Source organism: Channa argus, chromosome 1 (assembly GCF_033026475.1).
Source record: "Channa argus isolate prfri chromosome 1, Channa argus male v1.0, whole genome shotgun sequence".
NCBI classification, from domain to species: Eukaryota; Metazoa; Chordata; class Actinopteri; order Anabantiformes; family Channidae; genus Channa; species Channa argus.
In genome coordinates, this window is record NC_090197.1 from 50,418,293 (window position 1) to 50,436,216 (window position 17,924).

A 17,924-nucleotide genomic window follows, 5' to 3' on the forward strand; every position below is an offset into this window, starting at 1 on the left:
GCTAGAAACCTTGAGGCCAGCAGATCCAAATGTTTGTAATAGTTCACATTGTGATCTTTACTCCACGTGTGTGTATGTGTGTGTGTGTGTTTGTGTGTTGGATGGTGTCCATCAAAGCTATTTTTATTTCTGTTTTCCTGTAATAATACGGTTGGATCTCCGTGGTGCATTGCAGCCGGGCTAGTTTCTTAGAGCGGTCACTTTTTAGCTGGACCTCACAGATACATCCCAGCTGTGGCGTGGAGACAAAATGAACGCCAGAGCTCCTGTGTTTAGGGAAGAATAGAGGACATGGGTCTCACTCAGTCGTGGTGTTTACTATCGAATAAAGAAATCCTCACATTTGAGAAGCTGGAATCAATACTTGCTTGACAGTTTGACTTGAAAAAATGTTTTTGTTTTTTTTCTCTCTAACATTTTAATTACATTTAAAAGTTAGATTCTGGTTTAGTAAAAATATGTGATGGTATAGTTCAAGTACCAAGGTATAAAGGTTGATTAATACAACACAAGAATGACTTTCGGTTTAGAGCTCAGAAAATTCCGAATTCCAGACCAAATAAAACAAGACAAAATAAAAATAAAAAACCATATGGGGGAATTGTGAAAGTGCAGCACTTATTTGATACACACATCTGGCTGTGGTTGGTGCTGGAACACAGTAAGTGATGACATAGATCATTTGCTGCATCCTACAGAGACCATCCTGAATCTGCGCACTCCTCCCTTATTGAAAGCAGCTAAGCCACAGAGACCATAATTGATAATGTAAATAGAGAGTTGGATAGTGGCTCCAGAAGCTCGTCATGCTGTTTACACAATGTTCAATTCTGTTTTCCTGTGATTTTCCTGGACGTTATGCAGAGGCCTTAAATGGGCAGGCGGGGGTCAGCGAGCAGATGCACACATACGTCCAGCATTGCCCAGTACAGGACACGCTTGAGTTTGCACAAACAGTAGCTGCCTGTCCCCGAGTGGGACGTCCATCTGCAGCGGGAGGTGCAGCAGCCTGGGGAACAGAAGGGAGACGTGGGACAAAACACAGTGACAGCATCGGCATCCCGTGATCTCAGTGCAGACTACCTTGACTTCATTGCTTTATCCTTGTCTGGCTTTTAAAAGAGCGGCTGCAGTTTTTCTATACGTGAAGTGTTTGGGTTTAGAGTAAGACCTTGGGTGTGTGTGTGTGTGGGGGGGGGGAGTAAATCAACTATCATCTAAAACTAAAGGCTTTGGTTATTTTTCAATAAATCTATGTGAATTATTGCAAAATTGACCTGTTCGGCCTTCCAAGTGCAGTTCCTCACCACGTCCAGCTGACTCCACGCTGGTTTATATCCGCTGCAATATTTCTTCCTGCTTTCAGAGAGCTTTGTCTCAAGATGAATGCAAGTTGACAGAACCCCAGCAGAATATTGATGTCTAGATCAACAACAATAAAAATCCATATGAGTTTTTGCTTACTCACTTTGCCTCCCTAAATGGTTCCCTGTAAATCAACAGTTCTACACAGGGATTTGTGGAAAAATTGTTTTTTTTTTTTTCCACAATGACTTTTACATGATCATATTTTCTGTCCAAGGTAGTTTTTTCGGCATTTTAACTACAATTCCTAGTGCTAACCATCTCTACATGCAAAACATTGTGTGAATGCTGACTTTTTTGCCTTGGTCATGTTGGTTCATCCTCAGTCTTTTAGGGTTAGTTAGTAAGTTTTAGCCGGTCAGGTACACGTGTATTATCTAATGCAAGCCAATATAGCAGCTCTGCTAAGAATTCTACTTTGAAAATGTTATAATTTGTGTTATAATAATGCAGTGTGTCATAGTAGCTGTGTGAATTCGAGGCTGCATCCTTCAAAGGATGTGGTCTATGTGGTCGTCATGTTGCCTAAACCTTGTAGAGTGCGAAGGCTAAACCGAAATGACATTGGTCTGGTTTAAAAAAACATGACCTTATGTTGTTTCGTTCGCCACCACCACCGCCAATCAACTTCTTGTTGCGTATAAGGTAGCACCGATTTGAAACGAGTGATGTTCTTAGAGTGAGTGCGAGTAAAGTGCAGACTCTATACTGCTGGCTTAGCTGTTACACAGTGCTACAACTAAGCCACGTCTTAGTCACCACCACCTCAGTGGCAATGAGGTGGTGGCAAATTCCTTTATGAAATCAGAGCGAGTGCAAATGTTGTGTGAGGGAATGCAAAAGTGAACATGTTTGATTTAGAAAATAATTTTGACTTTCTCAGAAGTTTGCTATTGGGGCAGAAGTAAACACAGACTTGGATGTTGACATGAATTTGCTGACACAAGTTTATGTCCATCCTGGCCTTTCACTGAGAGGGGACTTCCTGTCTTCACTTCTGCTTTTCCTGCCAAGACAACTGTTATCACTCTGGTACTGATAGGTACTTTCCCCAGAGAATATGCATGAGCAAGATGGTTCAATGAAGTAACAGAACATATATTGACAATGTGAAATGTACATTTTGCTCAATATGCTCCAGAGTATTTTGGTCTTGTTAGTTTTGTCCAACAAAAAATACCCAGTGAGTTATTCGCACATTCCTGTGGCCAAATGTTTTGTTCCTTCTGTGAGTTTATACCACATTTTCATGACCCTTTGTGCAGCGTGTGAGTTGACACGGTGAATTTTCCCTGTACACACTTCTGCTCTGTTCCCCTTGCAATCGGGCCAGCGGCTTCAGCACAAAGCACTGTGGGATCCCACGGCTAAATTCACGGGTTTTAAAATCGAGTATACTTCTCCTGTGACGGAGACTTTAGTAACACATCCAACTTCAACCCTCTTTAATCCTGGTCACTCACTTTCAGAACCTCCCTCATGACATTGTGATGGGGGGCGGTTTTTGTGTGTGCGTGTGAGTCTGTGCATGTGGTTATACACTGATAGGAAACATATAAAACTCATGCAAAGGGGCAGAGGACATGAGCCCTTGTACATTCACAGCATCACAGAGACGGAGCAGCTCTGCTACAGATGGTTTAGGAGTTGGTTAGTGATCTATATTTTAGCAGATGTGAAATCCAGAAACTGTCCAAGGTGCGTTTAAAGGCGTATGTTAATCTAAGCACACTAGTTAACAATGACAATTTAGTTCTTATAAAAACTTGTCTTTCCAGTTCCTTCAGCGTTCACATTTACATCACTCCTGAATTAACTTCCCATTGACGTTTGCAATTCAATTAGAATGTGAGACAGCTTTGATGATCCGTCTTATAAACGATACATATTTAGTATTTGATTTATATTCTTATATTCCTATATATTCGTATATAGGTGGGGGCACCTATTTGAGAGAGTTGGTGTAGAGGAATTCCTAAACTCTGAAAAACAGAAGTATTAATAGTTTATTAGAATTGGTGTATATTTATAGTAAATTGATCTCGCAGCGAAATTTAATCAGAATGTATTTAGATTAAGTGCACATTTCAGTTGGTTTCAAATATGAATCTCCACTATTTAAAGTGATAATATGTACTTTGAAATATTATGCAAAGGCCAATGTTTTTTTTTTTTTTTTTTTTTTGTCTTGTCCTTTCGGCTTATCTCGTGGGTTCAGGGTCGCCAGCGACAGCGGATCATTGTCCGCATGTTGATTTGGCACAGTTTTTACGCCGGATGCCCTTCCTGACGCAACCCTCCCCAATTTCTACCGGGCTTGGACCGACACTGCATCGCTGGGGAGGGGGAATGGGCTGTTAGGGGTTCAGTGTCTTGCCCAGGGACACTTCGACATATAGCCGGGGCCGGGGATCGAACCACTCACCCTGCGGTCCGTGGACGATGGTAAACGGAACAATTAGAGCTTTACGAGAATGTACTTAGCCACAGTGAGCTAAATGCTAACGTCAGCATCGCCACAATGAACATATTGGTGTTTACAGTCTTAGTTTAGCCTGTTGTATGCTAACTTTTGAATTAAACATTACCTCAAACACCACTCTCCCACATGCTCTGGAGAAGAGTTGGAGGAGCTGATGCCCATTTTTTTTTTTTTTTTTTTAAAAAGTCTTATTTCCTCTTTAAACGTCAGCACTTGTTTCGGCCTGTGTTTTCCCTCCCAGTAAACATCCACGCGTCCCCTGATGCTCTGCTTCTGTTTGTCGCAGCTGAGCCATATCTCTGACGCTCACACTCAGCCCTCATCATTGGGTAGATGAAGGAGAAGCATCAGTGAGGAGAAAGGACAGAAAACGAGCATGTTAAAACGGCACAGTATGAACGGCGAGATAAAAAAGGAAATGATAAAAGCTGGTTCCACAGTTTATAGGACAATCCTAATTGGGTAAAAGTGTTCCCCCTCCTCCTGCTCGCTGCTGTAGGTCTTCTCCATCTTCTTCTCATAGTAGTCGTGGATTATTCCATCCAGCCAGTTTGGGAACCTTCTCAGTGTTTCCCCCAGAACCTTTTTCAGGCCCCGTGGTGAGAGGTTTTTGTGTACACACAAAACGATTTGGGGTATTAATTTCTCATTCAGCACGTTTGGGTGGTGAATTCTAGGGTCAAGTAAAACAAAGTGAATATTAATAAGATGTATTTATTGCACACCAAGAATTTGTTCTGTATATCTCAGTGGGGGCCTCTGGAATGTTCCTCTTCTAACAGGCTGTTTATGCTGATGGCATATACAATAGAATATTTCTGCCAGTTATGAAAGACAGTGTTTAATCATGCTATTGTCAGTATATTATAATAAAAATAATTTGAACACTTTTATGTTTAAAACCTTGTTTTAAGTTTATGATGGCAACCAACTGATATATCGGATTCAAACTTCGCTAATTTTCAATTTGCTTTCTGCGGCCTTGTTCAGGGTGTAAAAATACATAAATGCTTTTAATCTTCCCTCTGACTTATATATAAGTTATATAATATATTTTCTCTGCTTCAAGCTGAAAAACTCCTCCAGATGACATCACCCTGAGGAGTTTTTTATTATTAGGAGTTCAGATGATGTCATCTGAGGAAGCTCTGTAAAAAGCATGTGGCTAACAACTAGACAACATAATCTGATCTGATGGTTCCTCCTAGCAATGTCATCTGGAGGCATTTTTCAGCCAGACGTAGAGAGATATTTGAATATAGTGAAGTCAAAGGTGAGTTTATTAACAACACAAGAACAAGAAACCCGTTCAAAATCAGTGAAGGCATCCTTTAAACATCCCATCAATAAAGGTTATATTAACAAATGTGTGGACTTGGTTTAACAGCACATATTCATATTGTCAGACCTAATGTCACTGCTCTGGATTGTAAACGTTCCATATATCCAGTTTCAGTTTGTGTCCGTGCACACACTTGAGCAAAGAGGCCACGGAGGAGAAATGTGCACTTCAGTTGTGTTCATACAAGGTCCTTCCTGCGAGGTTGTGTTGAGTGTTGCCCATGTTTGTATGTGTTTTAGAAAGTAACCACTGTGTAACAATCAGGAAAGATCGTTCGATCTGTCTGATTTACGGATTTGTTCTGGCTCCCTCTCTTCATTCACTCACTATGTCACCCTACCACTGTTCTCGCTCTCACAGAGCTGGGGAGGAGGGGACAATTAAATAGTGCGTTTAAGGACAGCAACAGACAAATCATACAGCCTAGTAAGTCAACAATGTCTGTCTCTTTGCAACAGCTGGTTCTCATTCTTCAATTAGAAAAAGGAGTGGAGTGGGTGTAAGACAGGCAGTGGACGTAGGATGAAAAGAACCCGACTGGTCGTGAACGTAACCTAACATCACTACATCTAAAAATATTCTTTTACCTGTTGTGTTAGCATGGCGGGGGGGGGGGGGTCTCATTGGCATTGGTCTTTTGGGTTTTCCTCTACCACTTCAACCATCTCATCCGTCAGAACTGGGGGATCTTTACAACCCCTCAAATTCTTCAAAGTCTGGAATCTTCTTTTGCCATTCGGGGGTGTAGTTTATCCAGTTCTTTCACATATCCTGCCTGCTTGGTGTTTGCTTCTACAGTAGCTGGTGCAGCTGTGTGCATATCTCTTCCTGTGCCATATCGGCCATTTTCTCCTTTTGTTGGGCCTCTCGCTAACTGTGCAGGCCACTTTAGGGACCTGAATTGTTATGTTGGAAAGTGTAGTAGAGTTAGCATTCAATATTCCCCTTAACTAACTTTTTTTCCCCGTAAGTTCAGTGATAAGCAGTGGATCATTGGTCCACATGTGGATTTGGCCCTTTTTTCTTTACATCGGATGCCCTTCCTGATGCAACCCTCCCAATTTTGCCGGGCTGGGTATGGGTATTATTTAGGCACAGACCTGTTAACAACCAAGAGGTATCACAGTTTTCAAGCTGCATGAAATCTGCATACGCACAACAAACACACAAACGAAACAAAAAAAGGCAACGTTATTTGAGACCCAACGAGAGCTCATATGGTTAGCTAACTGCATTAGCATTCAGAAACATAGCAGATCAGAGGAAAAAGAGCCCGCAGATGGTAATAAAGGATGAAGAAACTTGTATAAGAAGATACTCAACTACTATAATGTGTATATAGTCACCGATCAATACCAATCAGTTTTTTTTTTTGTTAGAAATTGGAAAACACCTGCAAAAATTTCCAACTGGAAACGGAAATTTAACACAACCTCCTGTGCTGAGCAAATCATTATTTTATATGAATTTCGCCAATTAACATCTTTTAAACCACAGAGCTCTAATTTATATAAATGTTTTTGTTCAATGCTGCAAAAAATCAAAACACTGCTAGGATGGAGGAAAAGACATGATTTCCCTTAACAGAGGCCTAAACTAAAGAAGTTACGCAGCAAGCTCTCGTGCACATACTGCAGCCAGACTTTGTGCTTAAGCTGCGTAGATCACACACAGAGCATAGTAAATTATAACGGGAGGAAGAAAGGAAAATAAAAAAAAACTCCCTGTGTGGAAAACCCTGCCCACCACTACTTTTCTTGCCAGAAAAATACATGTCTTGGAAATAATATGCAGTACTTTCTATTTCACCAGCACAGGTACATTTGAAACCAAAAAAGAAAAAGAAAAACAAAATTGTGACAGGATCTTTAGAAAACAAAATCAAAACAGAGGCTTTGAATGGCCCTAGAAACTTAATGAATCACTTTACAGATGTCTGTGGTGCATTTCATTGATTTGTTTGCTGTTGTAATGTGAGCTATGGATGATTGAGTTGTGCTGAACCAGCATTTCTTTAAGCTTCTATTTGGCTGATATTTTGACACGGAGGAGTGGGAGGACTGGGGGTGGGGGGTGGGGGGGGGGGTGGGGGGGGGGTGGGGGGGGCAGGCTTGGATCATTACCCGTCTTCACCGCAGACGGCCATAAACAAGACAGAAACGTGGCCGGGATGAGTAATTTACAGCTGCAATCTCATCAGACATAAATCCTTATCTCTTGCCAACACATTGACAGTCAGAGGATAAACAATTTATCAGCCATTTCAATAAGTAATTTCCTGCAGCTCTATTTTTGTGATATTTACAAATGTACCTCCACCGCTTTACTTGTTCTGTATTCACACCTCGTTTTCTCTTTCATATCTTTTGCCCCTAAACAGAAACTTGAGTAATAACAAGATCTCCTTGCTGAGGAATGGCTCCTTCTCCAGCTTGGCTGCCCTGGAAAAACTGTGAGTACTTAAATCAAGCTATCATTTTTGTTTTATCCTCCCCCCGGGTCCTAATAGTTGTCATCACAGAGGTGCTTTCGCTCTATAGCATGAAAAAAGGCAAAAGTGGGAGAGCAAGTGGGGATTAGGAGACCCTTGTTAGGAGACTCGCTAGTGGTTTTCACCTTTCAACCCCTGTGTGCTCGACCTCAATTACCTCAGTAAATGTCTTAAAAGGGATAATATATTGCATCATATAAAGGCCTAATGCAGAGCCAGATCAGGGAGGTTTGACAGTCTGACTCACTGCCCCTGAGTCCATGTAGATGAATCTCACATCATATGCAATGGCCCAGGGGGCAGTACGCATGCAGCCTGATGATGTGTTCTGTGATGCCTGCTCTAGCTCTTTCCACCTGCCCCCTGAAGTCAGCTATTGATTGCTTTCACCTTCATCCAGCCCAGTGATCACTTCTTTTTCTATTCGATGGTGACACTGACATTGGCTGACGATGAGGAAATCAGACAGGGGGGCTGAAATCACGCAGAGGTCGGCCTGATAACTCTCTCCTCTTTTAGTCAGCCACCCTGCGATGCATGCGGGCCCACTCCCGACTACACATGTGAAGCTCAGACGCACACACACACACGCCAGTGGACAAGCAAGTGGCTGCTTTGAATGTGGATTGGGCCCCTGCCTCTCAGACTGCGTGACAGTTACATTCATATTGGAATAATGTCAGCTGAATAATTTTCCACGTCTTCCACTCCTTTTCGGGTGACTGTGTCGCCGGTTGATCTACAGGATGATGTCACCTGTCTCCCCGGGGCCTTATTAGTGGCATTAAACCTCTCTGCCCTGAGCCTTCCGGCGGTGTCGGAGTGGTGGAGAGATGATTGCGAGGCTTTTAGGGACACACAGCCAAAGGTTTGTTGTGACTGACCCCTCGGTGCAGCAGTTTGCGTGCCCTATCTCTTCCTTCACCTCATTCTCTGGGTACAGCCTGTCCATCTCTCTTGCCCCCATGCAGCATTTGGCAGAGACATGTCTGTCACTAGCAGTTGATGCCAAGCCAGATAACCCTAGTGAGTTGAAAGTGGCAGCCAGCTGTTCCCTCGTCTGGCGAAGCGGACCGACTGCCCGCCTGCACGGCTGGCTGATTGACTGCATCTGAGGGTTGTGGTGATTTGGCAGCTGATTGACAAGCTTAATAACGCGTGTGTGTGTGTGTGTGTTTGCACTGCTCTCGCAGCAGCTGTGGACTCATACTTGAACATTTTTATGTTTTTTTTACTGCTGGTGGGATCTAGCCATGATGATAATTTTTCTTCTCCTAGCCTGGAGATGTGTTTCTGCCTCCTAGACAATAGAGTCGAGTCGGATTTTCTGTTCCAGCTGAGAAACCTGATAGATGGATGAGCAGACGGGATTATCATCTATTGATTCCATTTTGCTTTGAGACTTCGTAGTTTCAGTAGCCACTTTGGTGCGTTGAACTAAATGCTGCTGTGAGCACACAGACATGTTAACAGTGACACTGCCAGCGTGTTGATCTTTACTATATTTACCATTTTAGTTAAGCCAGTTAAAGCTACAGTATTCAGCTTAAGACTGTTCCATACTCCTCACTGGTTTGATACAATACTCTTTAAGCAAAGGTTCTTCAAAACTCCCTTCACCATGGATCCAGTTGGGTCAGAAGGTTGAAGATGCTACATTCACAAAACAGAACCTTCAGAGTAACGTGGCAGCACAGCATCTGTCAGAAGCACATGAAACAATCTGTGCTTGCATGACCCATTTTGCTATGCAAGTACAGCTGGAAGTTCATGTCTACATGGTTTGACCCGAAACTGACTCACTGCCCTTCTACACTCCATCAGGCTCTGCCTACTGCTGCATGTAGTCATTATTATTAAAATTACAATAAATGGCAATGCCCCAAAACTTAGTCAAAAAGGGAAATTCTGACTGGTTAGAAGTGGGAGGCTTGTTTTTTGAAAAAGAAATATCTCTGCACTGCTACCAGTGGTTTTCAATAAGTGTGGGTTACAGGAGGCTTCAGCAGTACCTCTGCACAATAAGATCCTATTTCTAATAATTAAAAAATTATAAGAAAAATGTAATAAGAAAAAAAGAGCTCATAACATAGTGTATAGCTCTGAAATCCATAACCAAAAGCACAAAAGTTATACAACCTTATAAAGACAAAGTCACATGATCAGTAAACTCACGTGTTATCTTTGACTATACCTGTTATTTAAGGGCCAATTGCCAGCCATGGTTAATTATAATCAATAATGTTTACCACATAACAAACTTAGCATTATGCATACCCACTCCTAAAGGTATAAAGGTATTTTTACATTTAATATAATATTTACTATTAACTTTATAAAAATTGGGGCTCGCCAACATGGCCCCACATTTTTTTTCCCACTTTTCAAAAATGTTTTTTTTTAATGTAATGTAGATGTCTAGTGACTAGGATCATATAAACGAACAGCATCAGAAACAAGGCTGTTGTCCTTTTACACCTGCTTATGAAATCTTTGTAAATAGTTTTGTAATTTAGTCTTAATACGAGCACATTTTCTACATGAAAGAAGTGCCGAACCAAAGTTGGTTAGTTAGTACTGGGGTAGAAACTTTTCCAAAACACAGGTGATCTATATTCTATGCTCTCCCTGAACACTTCTAAACCAAACTTGACTGGCAAAGCTCATGTGCATGCGTCTCCAAGGAAACAAAGAAAGCTTACAATACACCAGAGAACTGCTGGCGCTGCCGTTGGAGTGACGTCAGAGAAAGCCGAGATCTCAAATTTGTAGATTTAGGCATTTTCCACATCATTCCGAAATGAAGAATTGACTTAATTATAAAGATATTCTTACTTCTAATCCGTAGTATTGTTCAATTTCTGAAATCCATAACCAAAAAAAAAAAAGCATTTCCTACAATGAATACAGTCCCTTATTTTTGTTAGTCCCTTGCATCCTGGTGAACCCCTGCCTCGTTTAAATACTATTGTACCCATTTTGTAATGCAAACTTGATTCAAAAGATATTGTACAGCTGTTGTCCTATTTCCCTTCACTGCATAACCTTTGCATCAAGGGCACTTTTTTAGCATTGCAACTTCCCAACTGAGCGCCAAGTATTCCATGATCTAATCATTATCAATGTAGCATTCATGTCCTGTACCGAAACAAATCCCACTTCAGTGACTTTATATCAATCCCCGACAGAAAATGCTTTTAATGTGATTTGCCTCTAAAGCCTGGATAGTGCCCTGTTAACGGAGGCTCCCTGTATGTTGGATGATGGCCCGAATCTCCCCATATGGGCACAAGCAGCAGCCAAACTGGGTCCCACGGGAGCGAAGCAGGAACAAAGCCCATCACTGTTCTCTCCTCAGGAAACTGAATCTAGCTTTTGCCGCTTCATCATGAGTTCCCACCACATAAACCCTCCTCAGTGTGTGAGGATTCTGTGTGAAGCACATGTAACTGGCTTATTTGGAGTTCTCACACTGATTACGCTGCCTCACGTTTGAAACTGTATATTTTATATTTATTTACTGAATAGAAATATAGTACATTTCACTTTTAGCTGACTTACATGGATACATGCACACACAGCCCACATAGTGCAGCCTGTAGCCACCAAATTAAGTATTATTTAGTGTTATGAATGGCAACATATGTTATTATCAGCTCATAATTAATTTTTGGCAGGTTATCTACTACGTACTTCCACATTTATTATGAGTTACACTTGTGGAAAATTGGTGACATTTAGAGGTTGTAGTAATTCTGGACCCCCGGTCAGTGTTGCATTTGGTGACGCAATTCATAGCGTAAGATGGGTTGTCAGAGATGTGGTCGAGGGAAATGGTTGGTTGACAAAACCTAGAGCCACAGATGAGTTCTGTTTGATATCTTCATGTTGTTATTTCAGTTATTTCTGTATTTTAACATATTTTACAAGTATTTTAACAACTTCTTGTTTTGGGGCTTAAATGGAACCAAAAGTTGTGGTGGATCAACACTGAGGGATGTGTAGTAGGTACCTACTGAGACTGTAGTTATGGTGCTGATGATAAGTAATACGTGTCATGGCATGATGACATCTAAAGCAGGTGTGTTTCCTCTTTCAAACATGAGACTATAATAAATAGATATTAGTGATATTAGTGTTATCCTATTTTCACATCGTGTTGCTAAAGCTTGCTGTGTAATATAACCTGCAGAGACAACGTATTTTTACAGTTGTGGTTGTTTTTATATTCACACTGGTGGATGTGGCAGTAGCTTTATTCTTGGCAGACCTGTCTAAATGCTTTTTTGTTTTTTTGTTTTTTGGCCAGTGGCCAGTCTATTTTTCTGTCTGTTTGGCCAAACATTATTTGTCTAGCCTGAGGAATCTGGAGACAAGCTGAATAGACTGAGAGGACCTCGGCTCAGGGCGGAGACGGTATCAGAATTCACAGTGGCATCTGCAATTGCTCATTCTGAAAAGTGGATGTCAGAGGTGTGAGGAGGCGTCCTTTAAGAAGTTTTGAAACTCCCGTTATACCCACTGCCATTTATTCAGTCTTTCTCACGAACGGGTCTCCCTTCAGGAAGTGATTGATTGAGTGTGTGACAGAGGGAAACCCAGGCTGTGAGAGCGGCTGCCAGTGTGAAAAGCTCAATCGTCACACGATCATGAAATCATACGGAAATTGTTTTGCTCATTGGGTCAAACATTTAGATGTTATTGACAACGACGGCGAAAACATGTTCTTGTCAATTACAGCAGACAGCCGCTTAATCTAAGATTTTATGTTGAGTTTACGGTTTGTCAATATTTTAATGCCACAATGTAAGTGTGAAAATGAATGTGCTCCTAATTGAGCGGTGTGATTATAAGCAGAAATGAAATTTGTTTGCTCTACTACTCAAATTATTATTTGTACATCCTGTACTTATAATTACAAGTGTACATCAGCTTTGTATGAAGAACAATGAAAAGGTGCAGTTAATTCCGCTCATTAAACCCCTCGTGACAACCAGTCTGTTAAGTTTGTTCATAATTAATCTGCGATTACAGTTTAACTAAGATATGCTACTACTTATATACTACTTGTATTCTGCTTTAGTGCATGCTTGCTGCAGCCTGTATTTATATAATAGTCTATATTTTTCAGATTTGTTTTCGTCACATAAAGGCATAGCTGTTAAAATTATTTATTTTATTTTTTTTACCTAAGAGAGGGACATGAAGTTAAATGAAACCTTAAATGGATCAGAGCGAAGCCCTGAAATATGAATGGTTTTATTGTTATTCTACAGGAGACGGTTGCTCGGTCACAGTTGTGGCGAAACATGTGAAACGCCATGGGTGTGACCAATTTACTGACCAAGTTTGGAGAGAACGGGAGAGATGGAGCCTTCTGTTTGGCCTCTGTTTTATTTCTCTGGGCTGTTAATCACAGGTTGTCCCCCACAATTAAAAGAAGGAGCAGATGGGCGCTGTAAAGTACGTCATAATTTTAATAGAAACATTATATTTATTTCCAGCTTGGGAGTGCTGGGAGTTTTTTGTTGTGCCGTGTTACTCTATTTAAAAACTGGCTAGAGGGCTTTTATTGGAAGCATCACTTAGAAGAAGAATTTGCTTCGCACTTTCCTTGACCTTTTGCTTTGTTCTAAAACATCTCACACTGATGAGAACAGTCGTTCCAAAACAGGATACAGTTGCAGAGCCGTTAACAGAGCAAGTTTCTTCTTCGCACTTCAGTTACTCAGAGCTTTAACTCCATCTGCTGTGAAATACTTACTGTTCATTTGGAGTGTAGGCTGAAACTAAAGTGTCCGTACATGTGACTAGCTGTGTAGTTTAACTAAGGCAGGAGGGAAATCTGAGAATATCACAGCAACTATCCTATGAACACTGCTCATCCACCCACCAGGAATGAGTTGCATTCCAGCAGTGTTGAGCTCGTGTCCACCAGTTTCAGCTTGTGAAGATGTTTAAGTTGCAAAGACCCAGAGACATCTAGTCTTCTCTTACCCACTCACTAAATCTAAATTTAAAGGTCTTCCAGGTCAGGCCTTCTAACTGTCGAGATATTTTCCATGTGATTATCTCAGACGTGGTTGAAGCCACTCAAACTTTATTTGTGGATTTTGACAGAGCTATCACGACAAGATAAAGGGAGCCCAAATAAATAAATTAAAAAAAAAAAAAAGTCTATTCAATTACAATTCAAATGATTCAACATTAAAAATTTCTGTTTGGCAAATGTATGTGAACATGAAGGACGATCACGTTGAAGGTAAATTACAGTTAGATGTTTTATTCACCTCAAAATTGGATAACGATTTTTGTGATAAAGAAACCCCCCTCCGTCTGTTTACTGTTGTACATCCTACAAATGGTGCTGTGGGGGGCTGGGGCAGTATCCCTGAACTACCTGAACACCTCTCACTGAGCTGCTTTCTGACGAAACATAGATGACCTACCCTTTGTATTGTCCATGAACACACCTCACCTGCAAGAAGCGGCAGACCTGCAGCTTTTGACAGAAGCAGAGGCTATGTGCTGTTTCTTTCGTGTGCAAAAAAGGAAATAATTCCGCTACATATACGTTACAACAAGATAAGAGGAAATTATCACTTCAACAGTTTGATGTACAGATCAGCTGAATCAGAACCTGAAAAGAAACACGGAGGAAGTCAGAACATGCCGCAAATTATAAAGATGGTGGAGCACTAGACTCCAAATGGCAGAAAAACTTCAATAGCTCTGAAGCGAAGCCTCTGCTGCAGGAAGTCGACAGAAAATGAGATGTCATATTTAGTAACACACACTCGTTCCATTAATGCTGTATCTGGAGTGCGGCACACAACTGATGAAGCAGAAATGTCTCTATAAAACAGAAGGAGACAAGCGTCTCTATATCCAGATACAGAAAAGAGACGCTTGTCTTCTAGAGGACAGGCCCAAAGTTATCGGAGCCGAGCGGGTCTGCTGTACACCACATTTCATCGTGTTGTATGTTAATATTGTATTTCTTCATTTTAAAAGATCAATATTTTTTGTAAAGTACCGCACATTATTAAAAACAATATTACTAATGATAAATATAGAATCATAATGTAAATTCTATAATAATATAGACCTGTAGAATTGATGAAAACAAGAACATGTTAGTACTCAAATGTGTGTAAAGAGGTCTGTTCCTGCGAACAAATACCAGACAAGAAAGCACTGGTCAGAACTCTGAAGATGATTATGAAGAATATTGTTCAAAAACGGTTGAATGAGGCCCATTGATGCCTGTTTACAGCAATGGATAAGCCAAAATATGAGACTTGAAATAGAGAACGTGGATCACGCAGCAGAACAACAACTCTTAAGCACTGAAACCATTCTACCAAAGGATAATTAAAGCAGGAGAAATGTAATGTTTTGGACTAGTCCTGAACCAAAGTCCTGACGTTAGTCCCACAGAGATGCAGTGGAAAGACCTGAAGCAGGCAGTTCTTACAAGATTTGGAAGGAAAAATAAATTAAATCAGTCCGAGCTGACATGCTGGGTCGTTCCTTTTGCTTTCAAAAACCTAGGCAAATAAATAGATGTATTGTTAAAAAATAAATACTTTTAGAATAATTGCAAAATATCTTTCTATTGATGAGATAGGACTGGTTGGTTCAAATAGGTTATTTGATTGTGCAGTGAGCCTTGCCAGGAAGTTTGAATAATTAATTTATGCCCACAGGCCCCGTAGTGCTTAGTGTGTATAATATTCCTATAATGCAAACACACACCGAGGAAAGTCCAGTGCTGTTTAAAGCTTTAGTAGTGCTAGTAGCTACAAGTCTGTCACCATACGTACACATGCAGTCAGTTTAAACCGTCTGTCTGCCCCCCCCCCCCCCCCCCCCCACACACACACACACACACACACACACACACACACCTCCTCAGCGAGCTTTCAACACAAATGTATTTACAATTCAGGAGGTAGTTATCTGTCTGAGTGTGTGTGTTGCCGGGCCTTCCCTCAAAGCATCTGCAAACTGACCCATGAATATTTAACACGTGAGTAAATGGGTTTTAATAAACACATTCCACGTTAGTATCGGGGTCAAACTTAGTCGAGTAAATGACAGAGGCAATTAGAGTTTTTGCAGCCGGGGTGAGAGAAGTCAAAATTGCTTCCAAAGAAAAAAAAAAAAAAATAATAATAAATAAAAAAATGCTAGTATTATTTACCCTGTACACTGATTCTCGTCATCAGTGTGTCCAATGGGACGTCTAAGGTAAAGTAACTATATGTTTAGGTGTTGATGGAAGATTTCAGTGACTGAAGCTGTAACAATAATGGTTATTGTATTATTATTATTAAGTAGATAATAACACTACAAGCTCTGTGATGCTTCAATTTCTGCTGGATCGGCAGAGCTCACAATAACTCTGTTAACATGCTGATGTTTAGCAATAAAACGTTTGCCAAGCTGTATCTGCTCTCTCCCCCCTAATCTGAAGCTGCGCGTCAGCTCTACTGTATGTGTATTCTTACAGATCATTGGGGTCTTCTTAGGTAGCTGCCTCTTTCTACATTCTTCAAACAGTCCTGCAGGGCTGGGGCTGCCTTCCATTTTTTTTTTCCAGGCAATAATGTGTTTCTGAAGAGGTCTGGATAGTTTCACGAGTGGTCTGCATGATGGGATTAGCGTGACAGATATGAGATCCGAATGGCCACAGTGCGGTGGGTGGGAGGATGATTTCTATGCACTGTGTTTGTGTAAAGAAGGTCCAGTGGATTTTCTCCTCATGTTCCAAGCAGCACAAAAGCAGTGGGCCAACCAGCAGGCTGCAGTCCTCACAGATGTTGAATAACGTGGCTAAAAATGTCCACGATGTCTTGATTTGTCCTGGAACCAGCAAATGTTTGCCAATTTTCTGGATTAACTGAAACTAGGGCTGCAATGATTGCTTCACGAATTAAATCACTATTTGTGTTTTTTTTTTTTTTTTTTTTGAGCCATCGATTAATCAAATTGATACTAATATATTTCCAAAAAAATCTATATTAAAAATTTTGTAAAAATTAGAACCTTTTTGCCTAAACATTGATATTCAGAGTGAAATAAAAAACCACTGTGTCTCCATATTGTTAGTCATGGGCATAACCAGAAAACTGAGTGTGTACTTATATAATTCTTGGTTAATTACCAGTGGCAGCAAGTATCTCCAATGAATGTACTGTACTTTCTGAAATAATAAAGTATTTTACTGCATTAGAAAATGATAATACTACATCTAAAACAATGCTTAAATAAGGATCTTTTTCTTCCTATTCTCCTTTATTTTTAATTTAATCAATACCTGAATCTACTGTAGATAGCATCACACAATGCACCTGTCTGAAAATTGAATGGTTTCTGAAAGTTATTGTTACGTCTGGCAACAATCAAATTTAGCCGCTACAGAGCAGAAAATGAGATCAAGCTTGTTCTTAGTGAAAACGTGTTTGCACCATGTGTAACAGCATTAACATTACTACTGTAAACAAAACAAAAAAAAATGTTAATTAGTGTAACTTGTAAAGGTTGTGTTGCTCCTGAATCCTACTTCGGCTGCTCGTTTGTTAGCAACCTCCTCTGTATCATGACAGATAAGATCTTAACAATCCTCTCATTCAGTCTGTGATATGATGACACTGTTCCCAAAGTGTATTTTTGCTTGCTCACACTTTCACGCTAATCGCTCGTGCCATTTTTCAAATGCTGTTTTGATTTGTCTCAGTGTGATGTGCTCGGTCAGCTCCTTCTCCGTGAAACGCAACTACATCTGACGAATCAATGGACAAATTTGTCGCCAACTGTTTCCAATTTTATTAAAAACCTCTCACGCTGTCCATCAATTGATTGTTAGCTCTGTGACAAGTTGCATGGAGACGGTCCTTAAAAGTATAACTCTACTACATTAAATAAAATCCACTGATCCAACTTAGTTTGATGCTCTCGCACACTTTGCCCACTGATCTCTGTCAGCTGATACCTGCCGCAAATAACTAATGTAGCGTTTGGAGGCTGCATAAGCAGACGCCCTAACTTATCAAACACAGTCCAGTGGGCCTTTTTAGAAATGCCGGAGGACATTTGTGGCGTTACTTGCTCGACGTGAAGGTTTACTTCTGCTGAGGCCATTTTCACTACTGTTAGCAGAACTGCACTTAAACTTGTTTGTGTCTTGAACTTTCTTCATCTGCTCTCACTCACTTCCAGTGCAGGTGGGGGTGGGCAGA

General features: G+C 40.7%; 1 protein-coding gene across 2 annotated transcripts in view; it reads left to right on the forward strand.

Annotated features, from left to right (window-relative positions):
* The window catches only part of LOC137098180 (adhesion G protein-coupled receptor A3), a 151,181-nt gene that overhangs the window by 9,188 nt on the left and 124,069 nt on the right, over nt 1–17,924 (forward strand). For both annotated transcript variants that reach the window (XM_067474150.1, XM_067474141.1), the window contains exon 2: nt 7,570–7,641. In XM_067474150.1, the coding sequence (XP_067330251.1) occupies nt 7,570–7,641 (72 nt within the window). The remainder of the gene's footprint in view (nt 1–7,569; nt 7,642–17,924) is intronic.